The sequence below is a fragment of the Hyperolius riggenbachi genome, chromosome 3 (assembly GCF_040937935.1).
Source record: "Hyperolius riggenbachi isolate aHypRig1 chromosome 3, aHypRig1.pri, whole genome shotgun sequence".
Taxonomy (NCBI): Eukaryota; Metazoa; Chordata; class Amphibia; order Anura; family Hyperoliidae; genus Hyperolius; species Hyperolius riggenbachi.
In genome coordinates this window covers 254580247-254603993 of record NC_090648.1, presented here as the reverse complement: position 1 = coordinate 254603993, position 23747 = coordinate 254580247, and the positions used below count along the sequence as shown (strand labels likewise).

The following is a 23747-nucleotide window of genomic DNA, read 5'->3' as shown; positions in this document are numbered from 1 at the left end:
AGAGCAGATATTTGGCCGGGTGCACACCAAGCGGATTTTGTATGCGATCCACCAGCCGCATCAGCCAGTGAAAACGCTTGGCTATTGTATTTCAATGTGTGGTGCACACCGGCGGTTTGAGGTTTTTTAGCAAACCGCAAACGTGCAGCAGGAGGCGCGTTTGCGGCTTGGCAAAAACCTCAAACCGCCGGTGTGCACCATCCCATTGCAATACATTAGCCAAGCATTTTTCCAGGCGGATGCGGCCGGCGGATCGCTCCAAAAAACGCTCGGTGTGCACTGGGCCTCTGGGATTTCAGCTGTCTGTTTCCACAGTTAGGAACATATTGAGGAAATGGAAGACCACAGACTCAGTTCAAGTTAAGGCTCGAAGTGTAGTGGTACAATTTGTTGCTCCCTGGAGAGAGACTGATTTATGCATGGATGTGTCCATTTATTTAACCACAATTTTTTTGCATCTGAGCAACTTTCACCTCCCATTCATTTGCCAATAACTTTATCACTACTCATCACAATGAATGGATCTATATCTTGTTTTTTCCACCACCAATTAGGCTTTCTGTGGGTGATACATTTTGCTAAGAGCCACTTTACTGCAAATGCATTTTAACAGGACGAATAAGAAAGAAATGGAAAAAAAATATTATTTCTCAGCTTTTGGCAATTATAGTTTAAAATTCATACATGCTACCATAATTAGAACCCATGTACTTTATTTGCCAATTTGTCCTGCTTATTACACCATTTAAATTATGTCCCTATCACAATGTATGGCGCCGATATTTTATTTGGAAGTAAAGGTGCAATTTTTCAATTTGTGTCCATCACTATTTACAAGCCCATAATTTTTAAAAAAATATATTAATATACTCCTTTGACATGCATATTTATATAGTTCAGACCCTTAGGTAACTATTTATGTGTTTTGTTTTGTTTTATTATTATTGTAAAAAAAAATTTTTATTCAAAATTGTATGTGGGTAATTTTTAGTGTGGGAGGTAAACAGTTTTATTTTGTATGTAAAAAAGTGTAGATGTGTAATGTAAATGTATGTGGGTGTAATTTACTATTTGGCCACAAGATGGCCACAGTCAAACAGTCCTGGGAGCGATCGAGCTCGCTCCCAGGAAGAAGAAAGAAGACTCTGAACTTTTTGGCACGCAGAAAAGCTGCAGCGTCTGGAGAGACGCTGTCGGCTTTTCTCCGGGGGGATGCGATCGGTGAAAGGGATCTATAATCCCTTTCACTGTTTGCTGGGCTAACGGCAGGTAGCGGGAGCACGCACGGGGGGGGGGGGGGGGCGCGGGAGAGAAATCTCGTCCAGTTAGGCTTAAGTGGTTAAAGTTAAAAAAAATACAAAGTTTTCAGCTTGAAAGTCTGGTTCTGGAGCAGGAAGTGGTAGCTTACATGTTGTATGGAGTAGGTAGCGTCAGGACTGAAGGGGGAGACTAAGGATAGGACCGTTATTACTCATTTACTGTATTATTACTTAATTAATATCTTTTGCCTGCTCACATACAGTGGGTTGCAAAAGTATTCGGCCCCCTTGAAATTTTCCACATTTTGTCACATTACTGCCACAAACATGCATCAATTTTATTGGAATTCCACGTGAAAGACCAATACAAAGTGGTGTACATGTGAGAAGTGGATCGAACATCATACATCATTCCAAACATTTTTTACAAATAAATAACTGCAAAGTGGGGTGTGCGTAATTATTTGGCCCCCTGAGTCAAAACTTTGTAGAACCACCTTTTGCTGCAATTACAGCTGCCAGTCATTTAGGGTATGTCTCTACCAGCTTTGCACATCTAGAGACTGAAATCCTTGCCCATTCTTCCTTGCAAAACAGCTCCAGCTCAGTCAGATTATTTTTTTTTTTATATATACTTTATTTATCATTTCCATTTGAGCCTTAAAATTCAAATAACTTATTACATACAAAGATTGTGTCATATCTTAACACCATCACTTATCACAAACATGTAAACAGATATCAGAATATACATATCATAATTATCCCCTGCTCAACAGCATCATAGTTTCTAAAAATCCGTACATACTATTTTCAATAATCCACTATATGTTCCATCATACTCCCTCCATACTTACTTCCATACCTCATTCACACCTCTCGTCCTTCACATTCTTACACTGTGGGGAGTCCGCGGCAGGGGGGGGGGGGAAGAGACAATGCCCACCCGGGCAATTATTCATATTGTCCCATCTGGCCCCGGCCTGATCACTTTACATTCCTCCCAGGATCCTCTTGTATCTTTCTGTTTCTGTAAATTTAACCCATTTTTCCCATATCTCTACCCCCTGGTCCTCTGTTCCATGTAAGTAGTGAGTTAATTGCTCCATTCTGAATATATGCGAGACCTCCCCAAGCCACTCCACAATAGAGGGGGGACCCATTGATTTCCAATGTCTCCCTATAAGTGCTCTGGCTCCATCTATTAGATGACGTATTATGGACTTCTTATAGCTTGCAATGCTCCAGCTATTAAGATGCAGAAGGAAAAAACCCATGTCGTCCGGTACCTCACTCTCCATTATCTCCTCCATTACTCCCCTAACTCCATCCCAAAAGGGTCTGATATCTCCACAATCCCAAAATATATGTCTTAAGGAGCCTATGTCTTTTTGACATCTCCAACACTTCCTATCGGCTCTCTGGAACATCCTTCCCAATTTCTCTGGTGTATAGTACCATCTTGTTAAAATTTTAAAACCCATCTCCTGTGTTCTAGCCGAGATAGATGACTTATGTGCCCATGTTAATACTTTCCTCCATTGTAGGTCCGTAAGGTTCCTTTGTAGATCTACCTGCCATTTATTTCTAATGGCCTGTGTATAATCCTCCTGTCCATTTAACATTGCATATATCTGGGACAGCACTCCCTTCCGTGACCCCCCTCTCTCACAGATATCTTCAAATCTGGTGTTTCTCCTGGATAATTCCTCCCTCCTACCCTTCCCACTCAGGAATGACCTGAATTGTACCAGACTCCAGAAATCTAGACCTTCTTTCTGCAGGGATCTTTCGATTTCAGTCAATGTCTTCCACCTTCCCCCCTCTATCAACATACGCGCTTGTAACCCCTTCTGTCCCCTCCAGACAGGGTATGCGTTTTTTTGCATCCCAGGGGCGAACTCTGGGTTATCTAGGACTGGCAACAATGGAGAAGGATAGGCCACGGGTTCCATTTTCTTATAATGTTTATAAAAAGTTTTTAATGTATGTCCTAGTAGTTCATTTGCCGGGTGAATAGGATGATATTTTGTCCCCATCCAGGGTATATTTCTTAATGGTATATTTTCCAACTCTTGTTCCAGATCTACCCACCTCTTACTTTGTGTGGGTCTATGCCAATCCACAATCCTACTGAATATGGAGGCCACATAATATAAATAAGGGTCCGGCACCGCTAACCCTCCATTCTGTCTAGTTTGTTTCAATAGCCCAAAGCCTATTCTAGGGGGTTTTGCCCTCCATATAAATCTTAGGAAACTTCCTCTTATTTTTTGGATAAAGGACGATGGCACTGCGACTGGGAGGGTCTGAAATAGGTATATAAGTCTCGGCAGGATGTTCATTTTTAATATACTTACCCTCCCCAGCCATGAGAACTCCGGCTTATTCCATCTCCTTAGGTCCTTATCTATTTCCTTCTCCATTTCTTTATAATTAAACTGCACAATATCTCTGGAATCAGCCGCCATTTTGACCCCCAGATATGTCAGTGTTCTTGAGACCCATCTTATTGGGAAGTTCTCTTTGACCGAGTTTATATCTTCCAAGCTCATCCCTATTCCCAGGGCTTCGCATTTATCCCAGTTTACTTTAAAATTAGTTAAAAGCCCATATTTCTTAAATTCTGCTAGCAAGCAGGGTAACGTAACTCTGGGCTGGGTGAGAAAAAACAGGAGGTCATCCGCATAAGCAGCGATTTTATGTACCTCCCTTCCTATATTCACCCCTGTTATATCTGCATTTCCTCTGATATGTCTCAATAAGGGTTCCAATGTTAGTGCAAAAATTAGCGGGGAGAGGGGACAGCCCTGCCTTGTCCCGTTCTTTATTTCTAATGACTCTGACAGTGTTCCATTTATCTTAATCCTTGCCCCAGGTGAAGAATAGAGTGCCATAACATATGCTCTCATCCTGTCTCCTAAACCAATTTGTTTTAATATCTGTTTGATAAAGTCCCAGTCCACCCTGTCAAACGCCTTCTCGGCATCCGTCGAGAGGCACATGACAGGAATGGACCGGGCCTTCGCGTATCTCATCAGGATCAGGGATCTAGTGGTATTATCCCGTGCCTCTCTTCCGGCCACAAATCCTGTCTGATCGTAATGAATCAGATTTGGCACAATCTGGGCTAATCGTCTAGCAAGAATTCTTGCAAACAGCTTCAGATCCACGTTTAGCAGCGATATCGGTCTATAGCTTGCACAACTTGCAGGATCTTTATTTTTTTTATGGATCACTGTAATATGGGACTCCAGGCTGTCTCTACCCAACACTCCCCTTTTGTCCCCTCCCTCAGCCAAAGTGCACAGTGCCTTCCTCAGATGTATTCCCAAGATATCACCAAATTGCCTGTAATACTCGATCCCAAAGCCATCAGGGCCAGGGGACTTTCCTAATGGGGTCTGCGCTATTGCCTGTTTTATTTCTTCTACTGTAATCGGTTTGTCCATCTCTTCTCTTTCTTCTGATGAAATACCTGGTATTCCTGACGCAGCTATATACTTTTTTATCTTCTCTAATCTATGTTCCCTTCCCCTTTGTGACTCAATCTCTGGAAGTCCGTACAGGGAGCCATAGTATTCCTTGAAAACTCGGGCTAATGATTCGTTTCTCGTATGTTTCTTAGAAGCCGCATCCAATATATATGGGACATAATTAGATGTCTGTTGGTTTCTCAATGCCCTTGCTAATAATCTCCCTCCTTTATTTCCGTGCTCATAAAACACTCTTCTGCACCTTTGTCCTATGTATTTTGCTTTTATATTCAAGAGGTTCTTTAATTTTTCCCTCTCTGCTGTCAGTTCCCCTAGGACTTTTCTATCTAGCGAGATCTTATGTTGTTTTTCTAGCCGTGCTATACTATTTAATAGTTCAGCTTTATCTTTTTCCCTCTCTTTTTTCATCCTACTCCCCTCCTGTATTAATATCCCCCTAATGACACATTTATGCGCCTCCCACACTACTATATGTGGGGTTTCTCCCGTGTCATTAAGTTGAAAATAATTCTGAATGTTCTCCTCTATCTTTTTTTTTACCTCTGCTTTTTGAATAATGGAGGTATTTAATCTCCAACACCGTGATTTAACACTGAGGTCTCCCAGGTCCACCTCTACATAAATTGGTGCATGATCAGAGTCTGCTGTTACCCCAATTTTTGTACTAATTGGCAAAGACAGCAGATTATGCGACACTAGGAACATATCTATCCGCGAATAGGACCCATGGGGTGGGGAGTAATATGTATAATCTCTGGTAGTGGGATGCTGCACACGCCATATGTCAAGGAGTTGATTCCTCTGTAAAAGGCCTTTTCCTTTTTTAATCACCCTATATGGGAGAGAGGCTTTCCCAGTAGAGTTATCTATCTGAGGATCTAACGTAAAGTTAAAGTCTCCTCCCAAGATGACCGATCCTTCTGCAAATCCCTCTAACTTACTCAGTAGCTGTTCTAAGAATCCGATTTGTTTACTATTAGGTGCATATACAACTCCCAATTTGAGCTTTTGTGTATTAAACTTTCCTTTTACTAATAGAATTCTACCATTGGGGTCTTGATATGTCTCAAGATTCTCAGTGGCCACCTCTTTTGATATAATAATTGCTACTCCTTTTCTCTTTGCTTCCCCCGCACTACTGTAAAAGGCTTGAGGAAATCTCCAATTTGTTAATTTGGGATGTGAGGGTCCCCTAAAATGGGTTTCCTGGATAAATGCAACTTGTATTCGTTGTTCATATAGATCTCTCATGAGGGTTGTCCTTTTCTCTGGGATATTAAGGCCGCGGACGTTCAGGGACATGCATTTAAGTTGTTTCATACACTTCTCCCCTCTCCCCTCCCCCCCCCACCTCCCCATCCCCCCCAGTTCCACATACACCTACATACAACACCAGATTCCATTCATTCTCACCAGTCGTTTCCCTCTCATTCCTCATCCTCTGTAATCCTTTCATCTTTCTCATTTGTGGATCTGATCCACAAAACCTTACTAGGTTTATTGGGTCAAATTTCCCTACTGGGGTCCACCCTTGTGGCCCCTATATATTGGTAATACTACCCTGTGGGGTGAAGTTCCGTCCCGACTAAGGAGGTCCGCTCCGCCTCCCGGTCCACTCCTCCCCCCAGCCCAATTTCCATATCGGTATTAAAGGAAGGGAGAAGGTCAGTCTAAGAGTATGAAGAGGAGAAGAAAAAAAAAAAAAAAAAAAAAAAAGGGAAAGGAGGGTCCCTTTACGGCCATATAGGCTGTATCAAGAGAACAAATTGCCCCTCTGCTGTACTCACTTATATTGGGTCACTAAGGTGGCTATCTCTTTTCTCATTTCCTGACCATCGTAGACATTTATTTACTACCCCATCCACTATACTTAGATGGTGTCACCTCACTGACAGCGTATCCTCCTAATTCTACCTAATCATCCTCCCCTTCCCCCCCACCTCCCGACCCCATCTACCCACTCTAACTTCCGCCTTCCGCTGTCAATGAGGATCGTCAGCCAAGTCCTTATTATCCATATCTCTTTATTATCATCTTCCCAGTGAACCTCCCCTTCATCCCTCATCCCCATACCCCCACACTCTTCGCTTACTCTAATACACCGCCGTGTTTAATCTTATAAATCTACATCTCCGTTTATATTAACCATCTCATTTACCTCACTTTACCTATTTCTAATCCCCCAGTGTATGTCCTAGTGCAAGGTCATATAACCTTTATAGTTACTTATCTTATTCAATTCAATTTATCAATACTATACCCACCCTTATTATTCCTTCTTCACCCCATTCTCCCTTCTATGTGTATACCCAACACAGTGCAAATGTAGTTCACACTTTCTCAAACATTTCTTCTATAGCTTTACTTTCTAAAGTGTCGATACTCTCCCCACTCCCGGCTATTAAATCTAGCCTCCCAATCTCTTATAAAATAAGTACTAGTAAAGCCTCTGCTATTTCAACCCATAAATAGTGATAGTATATATCTCACATCCTCTACAAATTCCCCTCATCTCCCGCCCGTATCCCAAAACTTAATTTATATCATTTATTATAACTCCATCTCCATATGTCCTAGAAATACATTTTTACATTTTTTCTTAATCAATTTATACCTTAAAAAGCAATCTATATACTCCCCTTGACGTGAATACCAGCAGGTATATTTCCTACTATGATAAACAGAGTCCAAGCATACATGGAAAGAAATCAATCAATAAACATGTGCGCAGAGCAAGGATCTTCCCACTAATCTCCATTCAATTCTCCCTTGTGGTGAATCGCATCTTCTCCCCATCTCCTCCCCCCCTCCCCCCCCACCTACAGAATCTGCGATACACCACAGAGGGGAGTTCATGGTCCACATTATCTACTCAACCAGCATATCATATTTTATATCTCAACTGCATCACATGTCTTTAGTTCCCTGGCCAGGATATCAAATCAAACATCTCTCTTATTCCCAGTTATCCCCCTCCCAAACACACAAAAAAAAAAAAAAAAAAAAAAAAAAAAAAACACCTCTCCACCAATCCTTTACATTCAATTCTTGATTCCTCTTGCTTCCTCCTCTCACTGTCCAAGGGAAAAAGAAAAACCGTCCAGGAGTCTATTCTAGCCAAAGAGGGCTTCAGAGGCACGGGAAAGAAAAAAAAACAAAAAAGAAAAAAAGCGCACAATTCCACAGGCAGGGAGAGAAAAGAAAAAACCCCCAGAGAATTCCTCTCCTCTCTCCCCCCTTACCTCCCCTCTCCACCTCTTTCCCTCTATACATAGTATTTCTTGGTGAAAGGGAGAGACCCCAGTCATATTTGCACTTTACTGATACTTGCGATTTCGCCGACCGCTCTCCACCAAGTCCAAGTCTGGTTTCCACTCAGGGATCTCAATCGGGTGCATCTCCAGAAATCGAAACAGATCAGGTAGGTCAGATGGGTATCGTAATGCAAAAGTCCGTTCGTTCTTTCTAATTATCAAGCTGAACGGAAATCCCCATCTGTATGACGTCCCCTCCGCTCTCATGACCTGCAGAATCGGTCGTAGGGCCCTTCTTTGCTGCAGTGTGCTCATCGTCAGGTCTTGATACAATTGGATCTCATTTCCCTCATAGGTGATCTTTTCCTGTCGTCTTGCTGCCTCCATTATGGCCTCTTTCTCTCGATAATGATGTACCCGACATATAACGTCTCTTGGTGGCTCTGACAGTTTCGGTAGCTGTCTGAGCGCTCTGTGGCATCTTTCAATCTTAATCTGCTGCTCCACGGGTCTATCCAAGATCCCATTAAAAAGAGTAACCACAGTCTGCGTCAGATCCTCGGTCCTCACTATCTCTGGGAGGCCCCGCACTCTGATATTATTACGCCTGGCTCTGTTTTGAGTATCCTCCAGTTGGTATCTCAATACGTTATTATAGGCTGCCTGCTGCTCCTTAGCCGCTGCCAGCTCCTGTATTTTTGTCTGCATCTCTTTCACATCGGATTCCAGGCGTCCGATTCTGTCATTCGCCTCCTGCTGACTCACCCGAAGCGTCTCTATCTCCGCCTTAGTCGCCTGGAGTATCTTTTCAGTCTGTTCCGCCATGTCTTGTTTCGTTGGCAGATTCTTTAGATACCTCCAGATCTCATCCAGGCTCCCCTGCTTTTTAGTTGAGGTCACGTGCGGTGTTGTAGCCGGTACGGCCGATTGCCCATGTTTCTCCGCCATGTCCGCTGCTGCAGGCTCCACGTGTTTGATCAACAGGTCTTTAACGGAGCGCTGTGGGGTCCTTTGTTTCTCCAATATCTCCTGGTTCCCCTTTCGCTTGTTGCGGCCCGTCATCCCCTGAATTTATTAGCGGGTCAGAAGTTTCCCTTCCTCAGCATGCATATTTTCAGCCAGCGAGACTCATGGACCGGGAGGACGCTGAGACACGCCCCCTACGTCATCACGTCGCGCTCCACCCCCCCAGCTCAGTCAGATTAGATGGACAGCGTTTGTGAACAGCAGTTTTAAGATCTTGCCACAGATTCTTGATTGGATTTAGATCTGGATTTTGACTGGGTCATTCTAACACATAGATATGTTTTGTTTTAAACCATTCCATTGTTGTCCTGGCTTTATGTTTAGGGTCATTGTCCTGCTGGAAAGTGAACCTCTGCCCCAGTCTCAAGTCTTTTGCAGTCTCCAAGAGGTTTTCTTCCAAGTTTGCCCTGTATTTGGCTCCATCCATCTTCCCATCAACTCTGACCAGCTTCCCTGTCCCTGCTGAAGAGAAGCACCCCCAGAGCATGATGCTGCCACCACCATATTTGATAATGGGGATGGTGTGTTCAGAGTGATGTGCAGTGTTAGTTTTCCGCCACACATAGCGTTTTGCATTTTAGCCAAAAAGTTCCATTTTGGTCTCATCTGACCAGAGCACCTTCTTCCACGTGGTTGATGTGTCCCCCACATGGCTTGTGGCAAACTGCCAACGGGACTTCTTATGCTTTCTGTTAACAATGCCTTTCTTCTTGCCACTCTTCCATAAAGGCCAACTTTGTACAGTGCATGACTATTAGTTGTCCTATGGACAGAGTCTCCCAACTGAGCTGTAGATCTCTGCAGCTCGTCCAGAGTCACCATGGGCCTCTTGACTGCATTTCTGATCAGCGCTCTCCTTGTTCGGCCTGTGAGTTTAGGTGGATGGCCTTGTCTTGGTAGGTTTACAATTGTGCCATACTCCTTCCATTTCTGAATGATCGCTTGAACAGTGCTCCATGGGATGTTCAAGGCTTTGGAAATCTTTTTGTAGCCTAAGCCTGCTTTAAGTTTTTCAATAACTTGATCCCTGACCTGTCTGGTATGTTCTTTGGACTTCACAGTGTTGTTGCTCCCAATATTCTCTTAGGCAACCTCTGAGGCCGTCACAGAGCAGCTGTATTTGTACTGACATTAGATTACACACAGGTGCACTCTATTTAGTCATTAGCACTCATCAGGCAATTTCTATAGGCAACTGACTGCACTCAGATCAAATGGGGGTCAGTAATTATGCACACACCACTTTGCAGTTATTTATTTGTAAAAAATGTTTGGAATCATGTATGATTTTCGTTCCACTTCTCATGTGTACACTACTTTGTATTGGTCTTTCATGTGAAATTCCAATAAAATTGATTCATGTTTGTGGCAGTAATGTGAAAAAAATGTGGAAAACTTCAAGGGGGCCGAATACTTTTGCAACCCACTGTATATGTCACTATAGAGATGTAGGACAATAATCAATAATAATGACATATTGATACAATATATGTATATGTATTCTAGTGCATTAACAGCAAGGCAAAGACATATCACAGCTTAGCATAAAGAGCTTAGCCAGGTACAGACTCCATATTGTCTGCATTAATATATATAATGGATTATTGGAAAAGGTAGAATAAGTTTAGAATAAGAATCAGATATCATTTACCATTTTATCTGACAAGCTGCAAGTTACACAGAACATGCTGTATCCACTGACTTCCTTTGACATAGAAATATAGTCTTTGAAGCTCACACCGCAAACCAAGCATTTCCGGTAGCATCTTCCTCTTGTACGCCTCAATGCGGAGTACTGATGCGTGAAAAAGCTCTTAGCAAGTCACCACTCAGATGAAAAAGTGAATTGCATATAGGCCATGGGGTCTATTACTTTAAGATGAGTTTTCAGCTGTATAAGAGAGATTGGGCCATATGCAATTCACTTTTTCACCTGAGTTTTCTCCTAGGTGATATTTTCAAACGTGTTAATAAAGTGCCTTTTAAATTAACAGCCAGCAAAAAAAAAATACTCAAAATAATTTTGATAGTACTTTGTCACCTTTTTGTGGTACTTTTTCTATTGCAAAGTGCTGAAAAGTTCATCTAAATTAAAGATGAATAGTTATCTCCTTGGAGAAAACTCAGGTGAAAAAGTGAATTGCATACGGCCCCTTGTGTTTAGCTTAGGTGTCACCCTGGGCTATTGCAGGATCTTGTAAATTTAGGGATGTTCAAAGTTCTGCTTAAACATTTTGATTCTCTTGAGTAAGTTCTAATGACATTGAATAATACAAATGCAATTCTCTAAACTTATTTGTACATTACAGTATGTTACCTTTAGATGGATCAGGAAATATTCCATGGCTTCTGCTTTTAATGACTGATGGCTTCGGTGATTGACTGCTCTGTCCAGAATGTTTTGTATGGTCAATATTTTCACTCTGTTCCTTCAATGGATACCATCTTGGCATGTTGTCAAGAAAAGCATTATTTGATAGATCTATTAATACCTGAAAGCAAAATCAATTGTAGACCAATGAAACACAACCACAGACAGCATAAAAAATAAATAAAAAAAGATATTAACAATAATACATATTTTCTCTGCTTCAATGTCTTACCTCACCAAGAAAATCATTTGTAGAGAACCTGTCATAATCCCACACAGTCACTTCTAAAGTTTTTTTCTTCAGCTGTATTGGAATTCGAAACACAATTAGTTCAATTTTCTACAATGTCACAAGCACTCAATCTCGTAGACCGATTATTAATGCCACTGAAATAACCTTGATTGTTCAGACACATTATGTATTTTCTATACTAGCAGGAACACTTTCTTTTTCATACTTGTCAAATAGATTAATGGCAACAATGAATGATTTTTTAAATGTTACTTTGCATGGAAAAGAAAAACTTTAAACTGACTGACACTAGTCATAACTTTAAAAGCATTTATGCTTTGCATTAATATTATTAATTCCCATTTAAACTTGGACATCCATCCAGATATAAGGCAAACCTGAAGTGAAAATAAACGTATGGATAATCGCCTAAGTGATGTTTTCTTACCTTGTCATAAAATGCCTTTTAAACCACCAACAAGCAAGAAAATACTCATAATAATTTTGATAGTACATTTTCACCAACCTTTGGGTACTTTTTCGGTTGTAAAATGCTGAAAAGTTATTTTAAAGAGAATATGAAAACTATATTCTAGGAGAAAAAGTTAATTGCATATGGTCCCATGATTTGCATGTGTAGCACAGCTAAGAAATAGAACATTAGTAGCAAAGAAAAGTCTCATATTGTATTCCAGTACAGGAGGAGTTACACAAACTTCAGTTGTTATCTATGCAAAAGAGCTTCTCTGAGCTATTCCACCCAACTTGGTCAAAATACAGTCCTGTTTTCCGAAGCACTTAAACAGACAAGAAAGAGTGAGAGACAGCTTGAGACAAAGTTTTACTGCAGGAAAGTCCAAAGGGTCATTATTTCTGCTTTGTTTTATAGCATAAAATACATAGGGCTTGATTCACCAAGCCGTGATAACTCTTATTACAGCCACGCTAGCGTTTTGCACGCACTATAACGCGAGTAACAGTTTTCACGTGCAATAGTGAATTTTCACGCAAAACGTAACTGTTTTTGTGCAAAAATTCATGTTTTTGTGAGAACATTTGCGTGCAAAAACCATTACGCGCGTTATAGCACGCGCAAAATGCTACGCAACCGTGATAAGAGTTGTCACGGCCTTGTGAAACAAGCCCATAGTGTGGTTTTAAAACTACAACTGTGAAAGTATGATACAACTCTATAACAAAAGCTATACAACTGAAAATAAAAACATGAGACTCTTTTCTTTGCTACTAATGTTCTATGCATTATACGCATTACACATACAATTCATAATCTCATGAGTTTTGTTTTTCGCTCCAGGTTTGCTATTACAATTCACTTGCCTGCACACCCACACTATATTTGACCCTTCAACTTTACTTTGTATAATGACAGTAAAATCTTACATTAACTATGATGGCAGGGTAGTGTAATCTAAATTTGCACATCCACATTAGATGGAACTTGGCTAAGGCAGCACTTTTGTAGCTGTCTTGGTTGAGAATCCAGCGTGGGTATGTGTCCCCAACCTTATTTAAAGAGCCGGCATGCAAAATCTTTAAAGCCAATCTAAGGTACTGTTAACCCTCCTCCTCATAAATACAGCACATGTTTGACAAGACAACTTGCTTTTCTCCTGGCGGACTCAAAGCACTTCAGAGTTGCAGCCACTTATGGTGCTCTCCATGGATGACCAGGATGATTAGGGAGCTAAGCCCAAAGACTCCTTACTGTTTTATGTACTGACTTGAGCAGGGGTTCGAACCCAGGTCAAAGGCAAAAACCCAACATCAAAGGCCTATCCCTTAAGCAGAATGCTCTGTTAAGGTTGAATTTACCCTTTATTTTATTTAATTTTTAAAAGCAATCGTATTAGCTTGTCTTGCTCGATAATACACTATGCTGGGTGATTCTAAATCTCATTAGTCACTTAATGGACTATTATTCTATACATATGAAAGCCAAATATGTTTTAGGAAGAATATTTATAGAGTTATTACAGAAGGCATGGCTATAAATCTTTTCAGAGTAACTGTGTACATTAGGCTTGCAAGAAAAAAATATCTGTCAATACAAATAAAACAAAAATCCACTTGAAATGCTTGTTTTTCACAGCCTAATAGAAATATATTGTGCGCCAGAAGGCCAGATACACCTCCTTGCAAGCTGTGCCCTGTCAGCAGTCTATATTGTAATTTTACTTCTTGCTGTGTATAGTTCATGTATGGGTCACATGGAGTTCCCCTTTGGTAATGCCCTGATTTCCTGTAAATCTAAGCAGATTCAATCCCTACGTATAATCCCAATCTTTTTACATGAAGTCCTACTACAGCAAACCACAAAATAAATGCTGATTAGAAATAAACAGACGTTTCATTTAGTACAATGAAAGCATTTAAAGTAACATATGTTCCCTGTTCTTAAGATGCTCAAGAAAAACTGAACAAACCTGCTCCATTGAGATATTCTTGTAAATCACTGTCTGGTTCCATTCTGGGTTTAAACTTTTCTGTACATATTTTGTTCTTCTTTTGTATTCAGCACTGAAAAACAGAAATAAAAGAAAGTTTTGTTTTTGAGCTGAAGAGGAATGTTTTTGAGCTGCTATAAAGGGGATGTGGCTGTGTCTCTTTTCAGCACAAGAGACTACTTAATCAATGATGGCACACTGTTTATTTAAAATATCTGTTCTAGGCATACATGTGTTTTAAATGCAGCTGACAAATGCAAAAAGTGTATTTTCTAGTATTTGCTAGTATACATAGGCTTTTGACTTCAGTTTGAAGCAGAGCTGAGGAGTCACTACAAAAATTATCTGACTCCGACTCTGACTTCGACGTTTATGAAATCACAGACTCAAACTCCGACTCCAGGTACTCAAAATGGCTGCGACCACAACTCCTTGACTCCGACTCCTTAGTCTAACACTTACCAGAGCTGTGGATTTGGTACAAAAATCATCCAAAAACGACCCCCGACTTCGATTCCTCAGTTTATGAAACCTCCAATTCTGACTCCAGCTACCCAAAATGGCTCTGACTCTTCAACTCCGACTCTTTAGTTTATCACTTTCCAGGGCTGTGGATTTGGTACAAAAATCTTCCGACTCAGACTTTATGAAACCTCCGACTCTAACTCCAACTCCAGGTACCCAAAATTTCTCTGACTCCAACTCTGACTCCACAGCTCTGGTTTGAAGTCAGTTTCACATCAGCTTGACTCTAGATAGACTGCAGTTTAATGACATGTAGTCTGTTTGTTTTCATTTTAGGTTTAGATTGGAGTGACCTCAGGCTGACATAAGTGTCCCAGTTAGTGCAAGTTTCCCATGCATGTTGGATCATCTGAATAATCACAAATACCTGCTGATTGAAGAAGGCAAACTTTTGTTTTGCATAGCATTTTAGTAAGAGGGCTTTTCGGTCCTTTGTAGCCCCTTACACACAGCTAGGAAATCTGGTTCACCATGAGCTTGCTGTGCAATCTGTAACTCTGGGTGTTTCAGGTTCTACCACATAGAGCCACATTAATCCATACCATGCACTGCTGAGGACCAACCAATCCAAAACAGTCTGTATGCATGTTGGGTTATTGTGGCTCTAGACAATAAACAAGCTGACACATCAGTGCATTCCAGCAGTTCTGGAGGTGTGCTTAGTTTAAAGGGACAACAAAGGATGATTTGCATATTCAGCAGTGATGCATTATGGGAGACATCATATGCTCACTCCAACCTGAATAATCACAGATACCTTCTGTTTTAAGAAGGCAAACTTTTGATCAAATAATAACATTCTGACAGAGCCATGAAAATGTAATATGTTCGCTGTTTGTTTCCTCTCTTCTTGTTTTCCTGCTGCATACAAACAAAGAGTATATCTTCAAGATAAAGCCTCATGCAGTAATTAAAAATAAACCTATGCTCTAAACCTTCATAATAACGAAAAAGTATTTATAACAGTAAAAAATATGTTCAACTCTACCTGGCATTCTGGACAACCATGACTTGGCTGCAATGACCCAGTGATGTGACACAGTGCATTACACACACACGTGAAAGCAGAAAAAGCAAACAAAGATAAAAACAGAAGATACACATGAAAGACGTAACACATAGATTAAAGGCATACATTACTGTTAGCAAAAAGGGCTTGCTTCACAGAAATGTGTCACAGGCACAAATCTGAGTCAAGCTCCAAGTCAACGCCAATTCAGACATATAATGTAAACATGGGCCAAATTACAATAAATAATAACGTAATCAGTTCAAGCGTGCACCATTTACAGACATATTGGTAATTATTTTCTTGGCACTCTCTGACTGACAAAATTAGTCAATATAAAAATTTTTTTTCATTATACTACAAAAAAAATGACATTTGAAAACGGGATTTTTAAATCCTGTGATTCACCTATAGCTCTTTTTCTGCTCATCTACAGTGAATTATCTCCAAGTATTTCTTTGAGCAAATGAGAACCAATGCTAGCCAAAACAGGATGTGGTCTTTCAACGGCTTAGAAGAGGAAAGTTGTAAATGTTTGCTATGTTTTAAGAGCTCCAGATGAATCACAGGAGGAAATACAAAACAATTTGCTAAAATGGATATTCCAAAGACAATAAAAAATATACAATCGATCAATGGTACAAATAATATTGAAAACAGGATCAAAGGAATAACAGGGCTGTCCAGATTTCCTCTTCCATTGAGTTGTTGTCTTTCTACTTTGTAGTGATTTCCATATGTCTCCATATACAATATAAACTACTTTATAAACCTATTTCTATATAGAATGAGGTATTCATTTTACCCAAGAATCAAGAAAAACTGTCTGATTTGAATATACATAAAATTTAAAAGGGTTCCCCATTTACTGTTTCTTTCTTTTTTTTTTATATTATTTTTTTTATTACATTTTGTTGTTATTGCTTAATTCCTCCATTCCCCAAAGTTTAGTGCAATGATTTTGAGATATCCCATTAATGTACACCTAACACGTATAGCACCGCCTGCTATAATACTCCTGATACAGTACCAAGTCCACCACCACTTCCTCCTCCCCACCACTCCCTACACAACCTGCATACAGGCCATACCAAGCGTTACTATATAGTTGTTAATCACCACTCAAGCTACATATTATGATATTCATCATCACTAGAGTCATGTGATGACAACGCTGAACGTGAAGTGATGCACGGTGGGGATATATCACATAAGTATAAACTGAGGTTTTATTTTTAATAACATTTTGAGGCAAAAAAAATAATTTTAGTATACAGTGGCTAAGAATAGAATGTTCAAAGAAATAGCTGTGGATGCATGAAAGTGACTGCTCTCATACAACTGCTTTACTAATCTTAAATCAATGCTCTCCATGATCCAAAATGACCCCAGCAAAGGTTACAAGGCTTTGTCACTTTATAGCACATATTTTAACAAATAAAATTCATAGTTTCATTTTCTAACAATTACCAGTTAGTTTTCTTACCCTCTTCCTGGAAGAAGATACACTTTCACAAAAGGGTCTGAATAACCATTGTTATCCCTTGGGGCAAGATTCCTTGCTTGAAGTATGTGGATTATAAGATTTCCAAGGTGTTTATCATAATTTACTTGAAGCTACAAAAAACAAACAGAATGTTATGTTATTATGTTCTCTACACAAATGTAACCAGTTTTAAAACATTGTGTAAGAAAGTTTGTGAAATTAAGATTATGGCAGGTTATGGCCTTTCTAGTTTGAATTATGTCTAGGTATGCAAACAATGTTGTCTAGCACGCAAACGTTTTCTTTCTCTTGGAGAATCCTGAAGGTTGTTTGTAACCATACTGCCACTCATATGGCCTGAGCAAGGCCATGGATGGTACCACAGTTTGGGTCGGGAAGAATATTTGCTGAGGTACTCTAACATAACAACATAACAAAAGAACTAAGTTGAACTTGCAAGTTGATCATTGTCCCAAGGAAAGCCACAGTGACTATGCTTCCAGGAATCAGCAGTGGGGTACATCAGTCACCTCAAATGGCCACTGTTCCGATGTGATTGATTTCTGTTGTGACTTTAAATAAAACATCTGCACAAACTAAAATGCATGACATCATGAAAATTATTGAAAGCAAGTCTGCTAGAGCAATAAATACTTACATAATGTCATCAGCAATCATGAATAGCGCCAACAGAACCTTTGTTAGGCTGTATAATAAACTAATTTATGGCCCTATTAATAAATCATTGAGGCAACAAAAACAATGTAATGTACACATACATAAATGCTCAGAGCTGATTACCTAACCACATCTGGCAAAAAGCAGAGATGTGTTGAGGATTGTGGGTAGGCTCTCCATAGCTCTATGCATTAAATGGTCTAAGAGTGAGGCCACCTCATTGGGAGCTAAGTGCAGGCTGGCTCCTAGCCACAATAAAAATCACTTCACTTCTAGGAATATTCACCGTACATGTGCTATCACATATTGTACATGCACTGACAAACCTAGGAGTCACAATACATAAATGTAACTGTATATTGCTACAGGTATCTTTTTCAAATTCTGTTCAACTCTATTATTCGACTCAAAAGCAGGGCCATTTTTAGGCATAGACAAATCAGGCACAGGCCTGAGGTAACACCTGCAGGAGGAAGCACCACCTAGCTATTCATGGCATGCTTTGTTTTATCAATGTATACATCACTGCTACTTGGATTAAGACAAGGATAGGTGATAATCTTAACAACTAAACAGGCACTGCTGATTAATATAACAGGATATCTCATATTGAGATCAGAATAGCATAATAACAATAAACATAATAACAATAAAATGGCAGGTACTATTATGCATCTAATTAGGCTACATTCACCATATTTTTCGGAGTATAAGATGCTCCTGATCATAAGACGCACCTAGGTTTAGGAGGACAAAAACCAGGGGGAAAAATATATATACTAGACCTGGGGCATCCATGGTGAAGGGGCCTCTTGTGGATTATGACTCCTTTGTATCTCATGCCCCCTTGTACCTCCTGTGTCTCCCTGTGTCCTCCTCTATCTCCCTTGTGTCCTGTCCTCTTGCATCCCCCATGTGTTTGCCTCTGCCCCCCTTGTGTCCTCCTCTATGCCCCTTTGCATCTCCCTTGTGTCCTCCTCTATGCCCCTTTGTGTACCCGTGTCCTCCGGTTGTCCCTCTGTGTCCTCCTCTGCATGTACACAGTACAGGGAGTCCCCAACACTGCGGCAGTGTTGGAGGTTCATATTGGCAGGCATTCATAAGTCAGGAACTCCCTGCATTTGGTGCAGTGACTCCCCCCCCCCCCTTTTGGGGGAGAAAAAGTGAGTCTTATAGTCCAAACATTACAGTATCTTAGAATTGGTTTGTATCGATTGTTGCAGATTTTTTGGCTTTTCAGGACAATGTTTGGGCCTGTGAAGACCCAGTTTGTGCGTAAACTACACATGAACACTGTACAATCATGATATCCAACAATAAAAGTACAGTACAAATACATAACTAGCTCATGTGTGGTTTAAGTCATCACTTAAATAGGTACATGTTCATACGATACATTACAGTAAAATAAGAAACAATAGAAGGAGGTCCCTGGCCTTGCAAGCTTACCATCTAATTGGTATTGGGGAAGGAGACAGAGGAGTTAGCAGATGAGGCAGTGAACCCCCACTGCGACCTACAGCAAGTGGGAGGCTTGTGTGAAAAGGTGTGTTTTGAGAGTATGTTGGAAGGTTTCCGGGCCCAGAACATGACAGACAGGCTGTGGGAGAGAGTTCCAAAGGAGAGGGGATCTCGTGAGAAGTCCTGGATATAGGAGTGAGAGGAGGTGGCCCAGCCAGAGGACAAGAGGTTCTCCTGGGGCAGGGATAAGGGTAGGGACAAGGGCAGAGACCTCTTCCTACTGTTTCTTATTCTTAAAACAAACAAAAAAACAAAAAAAAACCAAGAAAACAATGAGATTTTGGATACCTGAATTTCGCCAGTGATAGGATGAGAGTGTGGTTTTATAGCCTCTGTGGACTGGAAAAAAACAAACAAAATCTTTTCATTTTGACTGCAGTTATTGCTGTACATACAGTTATTTAATTATCTTTCAAATATTGTATAGTTTGTTCTAATGGCATAAAAGCACATGAACTCTTGCAATAACAATTTTATTTCCCTTGCCTTGAGCCCTTTACTGGTGCTGCTAGACTGCCTAGAACATGCATAATATCCACTGCAGAAAAAGCCAATGACTTTAAGGAAAGCAACTTTTAATAAAAGATATGAAGGGTATGGATCATGTAGTACATATTTAAAGCTTTAAGGGCTTGTTTATATAACATAGCTCAAAATAATGGATGCTAATAATGCAGGAAAAGCAAAAGGCTGGCTACAGCATTTGATTTAGATGATGTCTCCATTGTTGCTATAATACACTACGTATGATTGCACATGGTAAAATATCACTGGTTGTTAAATTAAAACCATATTCTTTACACCTCACTACCAGCTCCAAATAAAAGATACTGAAAAATCATTGCTGCATAAAACATTAAAGAGAAACTCCGACCAAGAATTGAACTTTATCCCAATCAGTAGCTGATACCCACTTTTACATGAGAAAAATAATGATTTTAACAAACAGACCATCAGGGGGCGCTGTATGACTGATTTTGTGCTGAAACCCCTCCCACAAGAGGCTCTGGTACCGTACGGTACTCTGGGCAAACTGTCACAATGTAACAATGTTCAGACAGGAAATAGCTGTCTGTTAAAGCCAGACCAGCTAGAAACAGCTCCATAATCTGCCCACAGTAACAATGTCACCATGTAATACAAGTCAGAATGTGAATCTGGGAGAGGAAAGATTTTACAATGAGCAAACACTGACTAAATCATGTATACATAATTATTGTAAAAATGAAGCACTTTTTTTATTACATTATTTTCACTGGAGTTCCTCTTTAAGCCTAGACCACTGCTGTCAAACTCCAGTTCTCAATAACTGACATTTTTGGCACAGCTCAAATGAATTAATAAGACTGAATTAGCAAAGGTGTGGTCCATCAAGCAGAACACATTTCTCTATTCCTCAGTCTATCCTACAAACCGGCATGGATATGGCCCTTTAGGACTGGAGTTCGACACCTGTGCCCTAGACTACCACAGCAGTATATTACTTGACCAAAACGGAAGCATTTAGCTTTAGCTGCAAAATCTACAGACGTGAATTTTAAGAGACAGTGATAATTTGTGCATGTTAAGCTTGGCCAAGCTACATGTATTGTACCATAGAGAGGGGAGGTCGAGAATAAACAAAGTGATTGATAGAAAATATCTGGCCCTGCTTCTGTGCCACACACACTGGGCAGAAAAGGCAGGAGATGCCCTGAGAGACATCAAACTGACAATTGTAATGATCATTTATTATCATCTCCCCAATCATACCATACTTTATGTACGGGTTTCAGCACCTCATTTTTATCCACTAAGCTAATAATGGCAGTGGGCAGGTAACGGTTTTAAGAACTATACCATTTCCCTTTGACATGCAATTTAAATAGTGACTGTTCTTTCAAGAGGCACTACAGTGACATATAGTAGAATGCAGTAAATTATTTACGATACTCACTTTTAATTTATTTATCTTGGTTTTAGCATCAGAAACACTTCCTATATCTTTATAATGCTGTATATTGCTATGTAGCCCCACCCTCCCCATGATGTCACAGCCTAGGTAGTTAATCTATGCATAATTTTCCTCCAAGAGCATTCTGGGAAGCCATGCATTATTTTCATTGGCTTGGACTGACAGGCCTAAAGAGGCCATCACCTGTGATACATTTCAGAATGTAAATCAGGGTGAGGAAAGATTTTACAATGTGCAAACACTGACTAAATAAGTTATAAATGAATATTGTATAAGAACGATGCAATTTTATTAATTAATGCACTACAGTTCCTCTTTAAGTGGAGTGTCACTTGCAGAACAAGCCCTGTGGTAAAGGCTGCTGGTAGGCTTGCATCATGAGTTGTTTAGACTGCAACTAGTGGTGGAAAATACTGAATTGCCTGCGAAGATTACAGTCTATGACTGTGGAGGTCTATGAGCCAGGACGTGGCTTGAGTCCTGGTCATATATTTTAAAAATTAAATGTTTTAAATCAGCTAGTTAAAGGCCCTTATGGACAGATACAATTATCTATGCATTACCTACGCAGGCTAGTAAAACATGTGTAAAAATAAATAGGCTTTAGTCATGTATGGCTTGAAAAATCGAAGTACCTTTCCAGACACATACCCATACCCACACGAAGTTAGAGATGTTGCTATGATCAAGAATTACAGAACGTTCATGTCTAGAACTTGTTCAGTGTTATTACCTTACTGCTGTGCCTTTTTTTGCTTACAGAGGGGGAGCCCGGCTGGCCAGGGCTAGGGACTGCACTGGAGCCTGTTGATGTTGTTCCAGAATGTATATATGATCCTTTCTCCATTGCAGAAGATACAACAGAAGGCGTTTGCTGCTGAGAAACCTTCTGGAGTTCAGCTGCTAGCTGCTTTGGGTCCACCCCAGGTGATTTCGTTTTATCAACTGTAAGAAGACACACATTATAAGAACAACATAGAACAGAAATTCATAAATATGCCTTTTTTATCAAGATTTTCATCTATCCAGATCATGGCATATCTAGTGGCAGAACCTTCTGTTAACATCTCCCTTTGATTGGTGCACTATATAACTACATGAAAGGGAGAATTTGATGACCTACTAATGGGGAATGAACAGAGATCTTTCTATAGACAATGTAATAATAAAAAAGCAACCAGAACCGACACATGGGAGAAGCCATTTTTTAAGATGTATGTCCCAGGACAGGACAGTCAGACACTGACCTGGAACAAGCACACAGTATGAAAAGTCTCCACTGGAAGCGTGTTCTAGAATGAGCACCTGATATAGTCGCTAGTCGAATATCAGTAAAGTTTTCCCCATTCTTACTATCAAAATAGAAAAAGACCCCAGGGTTAAATCCCTAATTTACCCAAGGGTAGTCTAGTTTTCTAGATGGGATTATTTTTGAGGATATTCAGGGGGTCTTTCTGCACTGCTATAAATGAAGTATGATGCAACAAATTCTGCTTTGGATTTTCAGTCCATAAGAGAGACTGAAAAAATAGCTTTATAAAAAAAATAAGTTGACTCCCTTTTTAAAATATTTTTTTAAAAGCATCAAAGGAAATAAAAAGGGTTTTGTTGTTTTAATTTGCTGTTTTTATTTATTTATTTATTTTGTATTTCGTGGGATTAAACCTTAAACACTAGAATAAAGCCCTATGTTTCCTAAGCATTAGCTAAAGATTAGCTATGTCAGACAAACTACAAAAGAACTATAACCTGTGAAAATGTAACTCTCCCAAAAGCAAAACAATGCTCCGATACAGAGAGCTGCTTTCCCTGATGGTAGCAAAATGTTTAAAGGTCCTTCATGATGCAACGGACAGCAAACAAAACAAAGCAATAATTCAGCACATATAAAAATTAAAAAGGTTTATTCTAAAATGGATATATTACTTCTGTTTCTTAATGAACGCATTATGCACAGTGGCCATTTCCATGTGACTTACCAGCCCTCCCTGGTTCATGCAGCTCTAAGTTCTGGGGCGTCTCACAGTTTGACAGCATGTTGATATCCCTAGGATTAAAAGATAAATAAACTCTGAGAACTAAGTAAATAATACAGTTTATCTAGTTTATCGTTTATTTATTGATCAAAACAAGTCCTCCTAAATAGTGTTTCATAGACAGTCCTCTGTTCTCTGCTGAACAGGCTCCAAAATTTGGCACTGAAGTGGTTCTGGATGCTGACACCAATGAAATCAGAAGATGAAGCAGTGACCCATACCCATTTAGATGGATGGCTGCCATATCTTTAATCATTCATAACATTTCTAACAATTAGAATAGGTCTTCAGAGGAAAAAAAGCCTCTTAAGTCTTGGGCACACAGCCATAACTTACAGTACGAATGAGCACTGTATGGACAAACTGTTCAATTATAGCTGAGCATGTACTGCTCAAAGGAGCAGGGAGGAGGCATGGGGCAGCTGTCCCTTGCT

The 23747-nt window shown here is 40.0% G+C and overlaps 1 protein-coding gene across 3 annotated transcripts in view; it reads right to left on the bottom strand.

The window, feature by feature from the left end:
* Positions 1-23747, bottom strand: part of PCLO (piccolo presynaptic cytomatrix protein) — a 346941-nt gene that overhangs the window by 36587 nt on the left and 286607 nt on the right. For all 3 annotated transcript variants that reach the window (XM_068276174.1, XM_068276175.1, XM_068276176.1), the window contains 8 exons: positions 23257-23324; positions 22011-22222; positions 19612-19662; positions 17125-17255; positions 15618-15644; positions 14084-14177; positions 11640-11711; positions 11354-11528 (listed from right to left, as the gene is read on the bottom strand). In XM_068276174.1, the coding sequence (XP_068132275.1) occupies positions 11354-11528; positions 11640-11711; positions 14084-14177; positions 15618-15644; positions 17125-17255; positions 19612-19662; positions 22011-22222; positions 23257-23324 (830 nt within the window). The remainder of the gene's footprint in view (positions 1-11353; positions 11529-11639; positions 11712-14083; positions 14178-15617; positions 15645-17124; positions 17256-19611; positions 19663-22010; positions 22223-23256; positions 23325-23747) is intronic.